General features: G+C 36.5%; 2 protein-coding genes across 2 annotated transcripts in view; one reads left to right on the plus strand and one right to left on the minus strand.

Moving 5' to 3' along the window:
* The window catches only part of CENPK (centromere protein K), a 550,311-nt gene that overhangs the window by 408,237 nt on the left and 128,294 nt on the right, over window positions 1–13,780 (plus strand). The window lies entirely within an intron of this gene.
* The window catches only part of NLN (neurolysin), a 36,563-nt gene that overhangs the window by 17,142 nt on the left and 5,641 nt on the right, over window positions 1–13,780 (minus strand). The window contains exons 2-3 of the mRNA XM_075078856.1: window positions 6,806–7,062; window positions 4,435–4,583 (exon numbers count right to left, since the gene is read on the minus strand). Coding sequence (XP_074934957.1) covers window positions 4,435–4,583; window positions 6,806–7,062 — 406 coding nt within the window. The remainder of the gene's footprint in view (window positions 1–4,434; window positions 4,584–6,805; window positions 7,063–13,780) is intronic.

The raw sequence follows: 13,780 nt of genomic DNA on the forward strand, positions 1-13,780 counted from the left end.
TCTGACTTGTCTTAATAACCCTTTTGCCAGCTTACCTACACACAATTAATTCTTGACTAGCATCTCTGAAAAGTAAGGACGTTGAATCATGCAAATTTTATAAAGTATTACACAACTGTGTACAGCTGTGTACAGTTTAGATTTGTTTTTACTCTGCAAAGAGCCACAAGTCCCAGTAGCATTATGCTACAACAGGACTGCTAAGCATTAGTACAATCGTGCCTAAAACTCTTTTATACCAACACTTTATATGCAAAAATTTCTAAGTCCAGCAAAAAAATTTAAAACAATCACTTCACTTTGTGATAAGCTAACTTTTCTAAAGCAATAGGCAGATTTAACTTAGTTTACCAATACTGTCATATGATGAATGATGAGTATTTTTTCTTCTTAGTATCACCCGTTTACAGGTAATTCTTAAAAGAATCCATAGACTCATGAAAGGATGATCTAACTACTATAGGTCACCACACAGCTGAAGTCAGTGATGACTGAGCCTTGTGATTGCATGGCATACTTTTCTACCATGGCTATGATTTTTTTGCTGCATTTGGCTGTCGCTTTTTTTGTTTGTTTATTTTTAAATAAAAGGATGTAAATGGTGGAAAACATCTTTTGGGAGGATCATAAGCGAAGAAAATCATGCCCTCTGTCCTCTCCAAGTCAAACCTCACATCTCCATCCTCATTTGTGATAAATGTGTAAGGCAAGCCAAACACAATATTTTGCAACACAAAGATAAAAAGAATGCTATTACCCGACTCCCTGTGACACTCCGGCTTCCTGCTCTGCTTCTGGCAAAGAATACACCCTGAAATTCTGCAGCTTCATGAAGAGCTTTATGCTATCAAGCACAACATCTAAAAGTGTCAATGCTGTGATATTGAGTACAAAAATATTTGTAACAATCAGAATCTTCACATAGTGTTTTTCCACTGGAAAACCCACAATTCCAGGGTTCTTTTTTCTGACCTGAGCAGTGTGATAGAAAAAGCAGGAGTTCAGAACGATAGAGGTGAAAAATGCAGATACTGTCACTATAGTAACATTTGTATTGTGCTAACTGTGCTGGAAGGCTCAAAAATAGAAAGGCTGAGAAAAAAAATGGAGTACTCTAATCTCTATAAAAAGACACTGCTTTATTGCAGTAACAGTTAAGGACACAGGATTGTGAAAAGTCTCACTGAGGTATTTAGGCATTGTGAGGGATGTCCCATCCCCTCCATTGGGCATATAGAACTGTCATGCCCCTGAATATCTCCCAGGCTGAAACCCAGCAAAGATTTTAGGCAGCAGACAGGAATTCGAAACACTAATTTTAAGCCCTTAAAGCCGGTGACTATTGGCTCCTTCTAAAGCTAAGAAAGAGATCTTTTTGGAGAAAAAGGAGGAGAAAACTAAGTTAGTGTTCTTCATCCTTCTCTTGATGACATTACATCTCTCCATACACTTCAAAATAAATCAATGTTAAATAACTTCTAGTCTTAATATTAGCCTTTTTGAAGTTTACCTGCATCACAGACATGCTTAAGATAAGGATGACACACATTCAAAAAGACCTGTCAGGTCTTTAAGGGTAAGCAAGTGTATAAACCCTCACAGACACAGGAACCAAGGGTGGTCTGTGGTCATCTGTGAACTTCAGTCTGGTCAGGATGGTCGATGTCATCCTGTGTTTCTTTGATGAACAATTTCCAACACAGGAGTGCTAATTTTGAATACACTAAACACATGAAATTTTGAAACTTTCCAGAAGTTTTAGAACGGTCAGCATTGATGACTTTATAACATTTCATACTTGTTTTGGACAACCATGCTACCTTACTGCATTAACAAATCTTCAGGCAAAATAAGAAACAAAACCTACTTAGAATATCATGAACAAAAACTGCAGCAGTTGTTTACATCAGGCTGAGTTTCCTGAGGGTGTGTGGGTGGAGAAGATTGGCAACATTCTTAAGCATGCCTCTGCTAGCCAACATGTGCAGATGTTAGGCGTAATAAAATTTAAAATTATAGTTTCACTACAAAAATTCACCTTTATTCCAAGTTTCAGAACCCAAAATAAAAGTTTTCTAAAGAATAAGATCTGGAGCATATTCAACAATGTAAACTTATGCAGGAATTTTTTCCCTAATGTGTGGTGAAAAGAAAGAGACTAGATTATTTTCAGGTTTAGGGTTTTTTTTACTAAGTACAAAAACCTCACACATCATTCACCACAAACAGTTCTTAATTAATAAAGAATACTAAACAGTTGTTAACTTAGAAATGTTTAGACCTTGTTAAAGGGAGCAAAAACATACAGGATGTCCTTGAGATCAAGCAGATTTACTCATCTTTTAGTGGAATGACTGCATTATAAATAAGATCGGAGTGTGAGGGCCCTCATTCTCCTCACTCCATTTTAATCTGGTCCCTGTAAAGGATCGTGAAATAGAATTCATGTACCTGAACTATTAAATCCTCAGTGAGGCCATGAAAAATATGATTTAATCAAAATGTTTTACTGGCTCATTTGAACTGCTAAAATTATTTTAGCAAAACATTTCCGTTAGTGGAAGTAATTTTTTTTATGTTCTCCTGGAATCTGACTTTTCAACTGGGAGTTTCTAACAGGAGAAGGCGTTAGAAACTTACCAAAAATTAACAAGAATTTTGTGATCTGGAAATAGCAAGATTTGACCAGTCTGGCATTATCGGCAATTTCACATCTGTGCTACAGAAAAACCTGCTACAACTTTCATAGTTATTATGAAGCTGATGTATGCTCAAAGATTGCATCTCTGGAAAACTAATACTGAAACATGCTTGCATGCTTCAGTTAAGTGAAGAAAAACTTCTAAAAAAATTAAATGGAGGTTTAAGCAACAATTGTAACTGTTATAGAAGCCAAGTATTGCTGCAAAGGAAAATGAAGCAGGAAAGCACAAAGTGAAAAATATTTAACAAAAAAGATTATAGGAAAGTAACACTAGTGAATAACAGCAATCAGTTTTCACTAGCTATGATCAGTAATTCCTGTAAATTAAAAATAGATAGATACACAGATGTGGCAGATTAGCCCTAAATGTATCGGTGTATACTATACTGGAGGGTGGGGGAAATCACAACAAATAATAAATCCATCCATTTAATTAATAGCAACAGAGCAGGGGGGAAAAATCAACATAAAGCAGAGGGGGGCAAAAAACCAACATAAGTCACTATCTGCCAATACACAAAGAAGGTCCTCAAATGGGGCTATTAAATACCTCCACAAACGCTTAAACAATACCCAGCTAGAGGAAAACACTTGAAAATGCGCTTAAAAACCACTGGAATACCAGAAAGTGGTATTTGAAGGCACTTTAATAAGATGCTGCAAATATTATTCAGGTTCCCAGTCAACGCTGCAAAAAGCATAAATGACTCCAAGAAATAGGGCTGCAATATATTATCAGCACAACAAGAACATTAAAAATTGGTGGGGTTGAATGGAAAGATTCAGGTCTGAAGCACAGACAAATGTACGTATTTTAGTTTTCACATCAGATAGTTTTCTTGTATTAACTTTAAATTACGCTTCTGGAAAATTATTACTAAATGTCACTAGATGCATTTGAACACAAACAAATGTTCTTCTGTTTGAGGTACAAAAAAAACAGTACAAATGAAGAATCAAGATACCTGTAGGTGCTCAATTAGAAGGGAAGCTAAACAGACACAAAAGGGATAGAAACTAGTTCAACAGTGAATGTATCTTTTGACTCAGTTTTATTTTGAGCATACATTGCTCAAAATACAAACAATATATGAGGAGGAGTATACAATGTACCTGTCTGTAATTAGCAGATCAAAAGAGGTAATTTTTGAGGTCACCCATAATTGTATGTTCTCATTAACTTTCATAACTTAAAACTCAACTTTAAAATTTAAAATTCTCAATAACTTCAATAAACAACAACTTTGGACACAAATTCAAAAGCAATATAAGCCAACCTATATACATTGCTATACTGCCTCTTTTCTTCCTCCCCCCTTGGTGATGCTCTGGGCAAACCAGTTCAAGAAGCTCAGCCAGCATAAAACAATAAGTTTTATTTTTCCTGATGGGTTTCTTTCTGCCAGTTAGCTTCCTTGTACCGGCTCATTGGAAGACTAGACAAAAGTCAAAGCCATTGCAATGGAGAGAGAAGGATACATGCACCTAGACATGACAGGCAATGAGTGGGAGCACCCAGTTACACTCGCTTAAGTTTTTGCGGAACCACAGCCTTTTTGTATAGCTGTGTACTTCTGGAAAGATTTGACTGGTATGGACATAGGGGAAACTCACATAGTGATGGGCATCATGAAAAGCGCTGTGGATACTAACTTCTTTAGAGAAAAGTTCTTCACTACTGTAATTTTATCTACATTTTTGAAAGTTAGGCAGATATCATTGTGATTTACCTGCAAATAAGCAATCTTCTGAAACACATCTTCTCTCATGCTCATCTCCACATCAAAATTAGAAAGCTTTTTGTCAGCTTCTGTACTTGCTAAGCGTACCTCTTTGTCAGGTGAGACATGCTGGGGAAAATCCAACATGCTTCTTTCCACTGTTTAAATAAAAGGCAATGAACACTTACATAGAAGGCTAGAAATACATTAAGGATAAGGAACTTCCCCCCTTCTGATATTTATAGAAGACATAAGAAACAAGTACCCAAAGCAACCTGACACTATAGATCAGGCTTGAAACAAATAAAGTGATTACGGGTAACGTAAAAATGAATAGGTGAAAGGACAAAACTGCACAGGATTTTTAAAAAATGAACATTTTACAGAAATTATCTACTACCCAAGCCTAATTATCTCATCTTCTTACTTCTACAAAATCAAGTGAGAGTTGTATAAATATGATACATGATTTTTGAAAGATGAACCATTTGTAAGCGAAGACTGATATTGTTTCCATGTTAGCATTTGAAGTGAAAAGCTCTGAATCTTTCAAACAGACCCATCTGTCCTGAAGTTATTTTCACATTGTTATGAGAACAGAGTGAAATCCCCATCCCTTCTGTGTTTACAGAGAAACAATAAGACAAACATGGAAGATTCTCAACTTCTGGAGATCAGAAACTGGGTAATACTACCTTTTTAGAATAAACTTTTGAGATTAAGTAAATCCTTGCTCATTAGAGGAATATTGCATCTTATAATGACATTGAATAGCAATGCTAAAATAGAAATGAATCCTTATGACCAGCTGAATTAACTTAATTCAAAACCAATTAAAATTTCACTCCTCTCCAGCTCCCCAAAAGCACATTTTAGAGTAACAATATTTTAGGATGAATTAAAGCTTTGTAATTCTACGTCATCTGAAATTATTTTATCAAACCCTGAGATACTTGCAGCCCTTCAGAAGCCTCTGGAACGCAAACGTGGGCATATGGTTCTTCTTCAATTCCATAGGAAAATTTCCCCCCCTCCTGTCCTTATGCCAAGATGTTTTAGAATGGTGAAGTGAGTTTTGGCAGTTTCCAAGTGAAACATAAGGCCTATTGTCATCTGTGTCTTTTCACATAACAAGTTTCAGTTACTGGGGTAGTTCTTTCATGTACATGTGAAAGGGACACACAGGCCTTAAAAATCCAAGGGTCTAATGGAAGTCTTGCTGTGGTAATATATCAATATCATATGCCATTACAACAATTATACCAAATACACTGGTGCAATTAAAACTGAATCTGACAGGAAGCTGTTTGGATGAAGATTACTCGGTCTTTCTGCCAGCACCAATTCCAGTCAATTCACTGGACATGCCTAAATTGTAATTCTAAGTAATGTGAAAGCCAGACTAATATATTACAGTTCAATAATTTCAGCTGCAGGCTGCTCTTTTTTGCTAGGCGAAAATTTTGCTCCAAGCCAAGGTGGCTGTTTTCAGCACTTCTGTTGCTACTGCAGAAATTTTAGAGGATTTAAGAGAACTTGATATTTTATTACACTACTTTTTGAGTCATGCAGCCACCATCTGATAGGTGTTTCAGAACAAAGCCACCCAAGACACATTTTTATTTTTCCCATCTCTTCTGACTGACAATTATTAACAAATTAACTGAATGACCTGTGTTTGACCATTAAATTCCATCCATGTATTGGCACATCTTGATAATTCATTCAGAACAACCTAGATTTGACTGCATGACCAACAACTCTCCCTGGATTCTTCAAGGCCTTGCAGGCCATAATATAAAAATGAGCAAATAAAGCAGTCTTCTTTCAAAAAAAGCATTAAAAAATTCCCCCGTTTTCAACCATCACATTTTCTCCACTAGGACCTTATCAATCTTTCCATTGTTCCATTTGACTTGCTTGTCTCAGATTCTGCACTGTCTGCAAAAAAGCACTGCTTATCAGGTTTGAATGTATTATGCATACCACAGACATTGTAGTCTACACTGTTGTACATTCTCCCCTAGTGGTTGTAAACAGTTGCAAAAGAAAAGGCAACTGTGTGGAGCTTTACATGCAAAAAGAAAACAGGTGACCAATGCAGTTCTCTGGATGCATCAAAGAGATCAGAAGCACAGTTTTGCCAAAGCTTATTTTTGTCTCTAGAATAAAGTAGCAAAACTTTGTAGCTGATTGTGTTAACGTATTCCTGAGAGGTCCTGAAATATTATTATGGCCAGAGGACCCTCGAGAGGCCTCTACACATTCCACACAAGAACAGCAAGGATCAGAATTGTAAGCAACAATTCTCTTTTCTCAATGTTTCTTTATGTGCGGATGGAATGCCCTATGGAAAGAATCAGAGAAAACATACACTAACCTGCATATTCCACTTCTATATCTGCCAGGGCCTGTACAGTGTTTTCATGTGTTACTTCTCCAAAATCAAGTGTCCCAACACTGTCATATACATACTTTGTCTTCCTGATTAGTTCTTCTGTTCTTGTTCTAATTTGCTCTGGTGACAGGTCCCATCTCAGAAGGTTTCGGCCTGATGCTATGGATGAAGAAGCCTTGAGCTGGCTAGTAATTTCTGCTCCTAATGTCATTCTCAACACAAGCTGTGGCCCAACAGACCTGAAAGTATAAAAATTATCTTTGCACAGCAATATTCTAGTTCAAGAAGTAGTTTATAGTAAACGTAAAAAAAAGGCAACAGACCTTTAATAATTAGAGAATATTTTTAGAAGCAGGAACAAAGTTCTTTTTAGAGCCATAGCTTGGCCAGCAGTACCATAACCAGCTGTTACCCTTATCAATTAAGTCTAATTTTAAATAAATCAGACGTCTGTCTTCTACTTTTTCCATCTAGAGGATGACTAAGTGCAGACAGTGATAACAACTTTGGTATTGGCAAAACCAGACACACTAAGTTACTATTCAATCTTCTAAGAAAAATGGAACTACAGTTGCTGAAGCTCTACAGAAACAGAGAGTATTTGCATTTTTAAAATAAGAAATAAAACCCACATAGTGATTTGTAGATTATGATGACCAAGAACTACAAAGATGCACAAAACGACACAAAAAAGGTAATTTGGTCATGTTCATTATAACAAATAATTTTATATTTATACAGGATGTCTGCTACATAATCAGCCATGGGAGGAAAACTTCTAGTTGTTACACATTTGAAAATTTATTCCTCTAATTGCTGAGGATTTTAAATTGACAGTTTCACTTTATTGCCAAAAGAGGTACATAAGACTACTGTAGCTTATGTACTATTAATCCTGATTATATAAATCAACTACGTTTCAGCTTTAGCTAGCAGAAAGTTTACATGTGTAACTGATCTTAGTGTGCTGTGCAATCAATGGCTGCCTTTTCACTAATCTTTTTGACAATATTAGAAAAAAAGTGACTTGGAGCAATGAATCCAAATATAAATTAAGAAATTACTGACTTCAGAAATACAGGCTTCTGCACTCCTACCGCAACAAACCAACATTCAGCTTGGTTGTATAAAGGAGAAGGATATGGACTCAGGCAACTGACTGAAGTGGGGCTAATAAAAACCCACGCAGTCAACAAGATGTCCACCTGGCGACTAGATTAATAGCTTTGTTATATATGAAGTAGTTGCTGAGGAAGGTAATAATTTAAGGTAATTAAAAGACAGCTTGCATTCAACTTGCTGCAGTGTTTAGTATCATAAGATCATAGGAGCATCATAGGAGGATCTCAGGCTGGCAGAGACTTACTATCTGCCTCCCTGTTTCAGTTGCATAATTAAAAAAAAAAAAACACATGTTGTTATGGTAATAATGACAAGTCAAAATTTACAACCATAAGTAAAGAAATACAGAAACATAGAGAGCTTGCTCCTAAAAGGGATGTTTACTTAACACTATTTTACCTTTTCCTCTTAACGCTAGCCACTGTACCTGTATTAATTTTATTGCAAAACCAGTCTGGTATGTGCATAAGTGCTCAGATAGGTTTTGGCATACAATGCAGGGAGCATGCATAAAAGCATAGGCAATTTTAGCCTGAAGGAAAAACAAAGCAGAGGAGTGAAATGCCAACCATCTGAAGAGAGCCGCACACAGGGCTTCTGTTTGAAGGCAAGACTTTTTGTTAAAAGTCTCATTCATCTATAGGAAGAATTCTCTAGAAACAGCCTAGCCAAAATTATATTTATGAACTACACTTCTATCTATGCTTTACGTTAAGAACTTCTTTTCCTTGTTACCACAGTTTCTTCAAATCTTCCCATACCAGCATAGGCAAGATGTTTACTTTTCCCTTCTACTGGCATACAGAAATGTCAGTGTCCAGCATACTGACGATTTAACTCTGAAAATGAAGCCTGAATAAAGAATACTCCTTCCACCTCTGTTCTCTCTCTGATACCAGCTCAGCTGGTAATGCCTTAATGCCTTCATAGCTTCTCCACTGGACTACTGGAACTTTGAATCTCAGAAGTTTATGACAAATGACGATGCTTTCATGAAAGCAAAAGTATTAGCATTCTCAGAATGCATTAGTTTGCCATCCCCCAAACCCACTGAATCCTACCCTGAATCTACAAATCTGTTAAAGAACAGTATTTCATTAAGCTAGGAACAGCTTCCCACAGGGCTGTCCTATGTCTGGTTTTCTACACATTGCTAGTACAGCTCTGGTACAACCTCAAGGGAGCCAAAGGGGAACCTGCTCAAAAGTAGGTTCAAGGCTTTTCACAGCGAACATCAGAAAGAATACAAAATATGCCAAATTAAGGTCAAAATAAACATAAAATAGAATCAAAGGAAAACAACTGCCTGAACAACATAAAATCTGACAACTATGCTAAAGTGCAGGATATGAAGCAGATATTCTTTTTTAAAGAGAACCTACAGCTTTCTGTTATTCATTACCTTCACCTAGACATGTAGAAAACACAGCCGTGCCACTAACCAATTATATATTATGAGAAACAAACACTAAAATACTCAGAGCACAACAGATTATATTAATTTCAGACTGCCCAGCACAAGTAATTAATAATTAAAGTTGAACTGATTTCATGAAATTGAATGCAAGGACCCTGATTACTGCAGAGCATTACTTCTAAATACCAAAAAAAAATGCCACCTGATTTTCTTAGTATGTTGGCTAGTTGCATTGAGGAATATACATATGAATTTGGCAGCTGCAAAAATGACTGCCATAAATGCCAGCAAGTGGTTGCCTGTCTGTTAGAGACTGGAAAACACAGAACTACCTAGTTTTGAAATGCTGATACCTTGTCTCCTCCTGCTGATACAAGGAAGCAGTCGTTTATATAGACTAACAAAGGCAGTACCAACTCAGAAAGACCTGAAAATCTTTCTAATTGACCAAATTAAGGTGGGCCTTCAAAAACTGTAACATAACTTTTCACATAAAACCAATCACTACACGCAACTCTTCAAACAATCATCTACAGACATGTGTTGTTACCTTGCTACCAGTCAATCAGATTGTACTTAGGGCCAGTGTAACTGACATCAGCTGAATAAAAAACAACATACAAGTAAAATATATGTGCATGTGAAATCTTGGCCACATCTTTCATGGCTTAGTAGTTCATATTCTTTGTAACTATAAAACTAAATAAATTCCCCAAACTCCATGTATCATACTGCAATAAAATTGATAATTTACTAACTTTATCTTGTTTGTTCAAGAAAGAAACAATGCCAAAATTAAAGATTTAATAGACTATAAAGAAACAAGAGTATAGCTAAAGTAGTATGACTGTTTCAAAAATGCTGTGCAACTGCACTTGCCATGTTATTAGAGAAAAAATATTACAGTACATTGTATCACTGAGGGAAACTAACTTCACAGATATAAACTGGAAGATAAATTCTATTAATAATGGTAGGAACCAGATACAACAGCAAACAACTTTTTTCAAATAGCAACTGAACCAGCAAGATGCAACTATAATTTTAGACTTGCTTTTGGTAAACAGCAGCAGGAGCCAACCATTGCTCGGACTGAGCAATTAGAAGTTGATTCAGTTTAAATTAGACAGGAGGATAAACAAATGAAGGTCTGTAAATAAAGTTACATGTATACCACAATTATCCCATATGGCCATGGGTAGGCTGTTGCTAATGCCTGAACTGACTAGTTCAAACTTTTTCAGATATTACACTCAATTTTCTGCAGTGCGGTGTGGAATGGTAGACATATCTAAACAAGCCTGGGTGAGGGATAAGGTTCATGTCCAGCAGCAGCATTGCCTTATTCTTCTTCTTTCCCATTCTTCCCTCTGCTGCTCATTTCTGTCCCTGTATACCACTCCCATCAATGACAGCAGCTTAACTGGTCATACTTGAAGAGTCAGGGCAGCATGCAGATGAAAAATGAAGGGGACAAAAAAAATGTAGGAGGGACAGCTTTTTTTCAGCTTATCAGTTCCATCATCCATTTGATATGTGACTTCAAAACAGTTGTGCTGGCCTAAACGAAGGATCAAGTGTCAATAGCCATCTGAGCCTGCATGACTGCTAGGAACAGGTAGGAAATGCATGGATTTAGTCTAGCAAAAGAAGTCTCAAGATGATTACTGTCATTAAGCATACCATTTAAATGCCCCAAAGTGAAAAAAGCTATTAATGCTAAGAAGCAATACTGACATAAGAACAAATTAGAATAAATTGATCATGTAAGCTAGAATTTTACGAGACATTTATAACCATCAGGGCAGTAAGATTCTGAAACAGCTGCCCGATAAGAACCAGGAAGTAAAACCACCTCTATTCTTAACATGGAGCTTGACCAGCTTATAAAATATAGTACTTGGTTACCTAAGGTAGCACAAGACTAGACTTGATCACCCCAACTGTTCCTTCCAGTCCCTATGTTCCTGTGAGGTCCTTCAAAATTAAAGCACCTTTACTTATACTTCATTTTTACTATCAGTATCTATCTGGCCTCTCTTGGCAACTTGCACTGTCCTTTTTCTTGGCCATCTAATTTCAGTGGAACGACACACAGGGCAGACTGAAATATATTATGCATTTGCGCACTGCTTCATCCGTCTATGAGAAGTTCAGGAGGAAAAGCACAGAAGGTTTGGTTTGCACTTTCAGCTACAGAAGGTATTACAGAAGCAGCTGTTTTTACAAATTGTGGTATTAATCTGCCAATCCCAAAACCAGTAAGAATGATAATTTCTACCAAAAGTAGTGTATATTGAATAACAGCTTAAAAGCTTAGTAGCTACTTCTAAAAGAGAATTTTAAAGAAGAAAACAAAGCTGCTTTGTTACAGACTGCTATCATTGCTATTTTTGCTAGAATGCCAAGTGATTTATATTACCAACAAATCTACAATTCAATCACTTGCTGCTTCTGGAAAATATAAATTTGATTTGATTTTAGAAAGGAGAAGGAGCTTTATAATACTCTATTACAGCAATACAGTGGCTAACGTAGCTGCTGCAAAGACAAACAAAGCAATTGAATTAACAGACTAATTTTTAACTTATGCAGTGTGTTAAACATACTAAACATTTATGAAAGTCTTGGTTTGTTTAGAAACATTTTCCATGACTGGAACATGCTAAGTAACTCTTTGTTGGCGTGTTCAATTAATGCTATTAAAATAAAATGAGAAAGCCATGATCTATGAAGCAGAAGTAGAAAAGGGTAGCTTTAGAAAATATAACCACAAAAACCTGCAACCTTGTCCACAGTATGTTCCTACTACTGATAATCACTTTATAACACAGTCAAGATTTGAGCCTGCTGTCTCATTTAACTCTGCGTATGGATAGATATGACTCCATCTAAGACTCTTTAGTGGTACTTCCAGTTTTCAAATTAATCTTCACTTAAACAGTGCTAGTCACAGTGACAAGTATAATTTTACCTAATAAATTGTATTAACAAATGTATTTCTGGGAAACATATATACAGACCAGTTTATTTTACTTGCTAACAGATCTGCCAGTTCCATGTAGCCACACAAAAATCAGAGTATATCACCTTCATGCAGGATGGAAAACTATATTCACTGCTGACAAAAGAGCTGGGGTAGCAGCTTCAGGGGCAAAGTGGGAGCCCAGGTTTTAAAAAGGAGAAAGACAGAGAGCGAGAGGTGCACACACACAAAGAGGGGGTCTCAAATTCAGGTAATTTAGTAATCTTCTAGTTTTTAAATACTCAAATGGCAAACAAAATGTTTCTTGCTGGACGTATGTATACTTCAGGGACATTCCTACAGGTATAATAGGAACAGATTTCCAAATCACAATGAAAACAAACAAATTTTTAAACCAGTAATTTACTGTATGAAGCTTTGTAAAAGTGGCCAATTTAAAATTAAGAATTATGGTAAGACCATTTGGGTCTTTCTATCTTTTGAAACAGCAGGTCCTAGTTCAGCAACACTTGCTAGTCTTCCAGGCTTCAAGAGAACCCGCGCTGCATGCGGGCAGCCAGCCCCCTGCTGCGAGGGCCATAGTCGTCAGGTGTCTGCCATCAACACCCACAGGGTCTCAGTGTCTTGACTCCACCTAGCGGCCTTGTTAAAAAAACTAAGCAAAACAAGACTCGTCCCATTAAGGCAATACAAAAACTGACAGTTTGCCTCAGTACAAATTACTTAATACGTGAATAATATGCCATATGTTGGCATTTCCCTGAAAGTAAGACTGAAGTGCTACCAAACATATATAAACGATAGCAGACAGGCATGGTTTAAGCAAAGCTTTGTAACAGTCCAGCCTCATATGGAATGGAATACTTTTTTTGTCTTTATATGAAGAAGTTAAAAAGCATTTCAGAAACAAACCACAATAAGTATTCAGTAGCATATAATGTAAGATACACTGCAGTCAGTCTGTGTTCTCACAATGGATTTTAAGACAGAAATTTAATAGGCTAAAATCTTTGTATAATTTAGAGATCCTTAACTCTTGCTTGAATTTTAAATATATCTCCATATTGTTTCACTTTTTCTCAGTTTCATACAAGAAGTAATTGTGTATTTTGTAGCAATGCAAAGACAAAATCAAGAGAATTAAGCAGAGGACTGAATAATCCAAGGCAAAACCAAGAATGGCTGGGGGTGGAGGGCAGTGGGAAACTCCCAAGACAGAACAAGCAAAATACAGTTAAATAGCTCAAAGCTAGTCACAGGGCAACATGTTTCAGTTGAGCCAAAGGAATGAGACTACAGCCCCATGATAAAAGTCATCATTTTTTCCTGCTGGACAAACACATTTGAAGTCCTTGTTACTCTTCATTTCTCAGTCGTTTAATCTGTTTGGCTCTTGACAGTGTATGGAACAGTGAATTCACGCCTTGAACTC

This window comes from Phalacrocorax aristotelis, chromosome Z (assembly GCF_949628215.1).
Source record: "Phalacrocorax aristotelis chromosome Z, bGulAri2.1, whole genome shotgun sequence".
In the NCBI taxonomy this organism is placed as follows: Eukaryota; Metazoa; Chordata; class Aves; order Suliformes; family Phalacrocoracidae; genus Phalacrocorax; species Phalacrocorax aristotelis.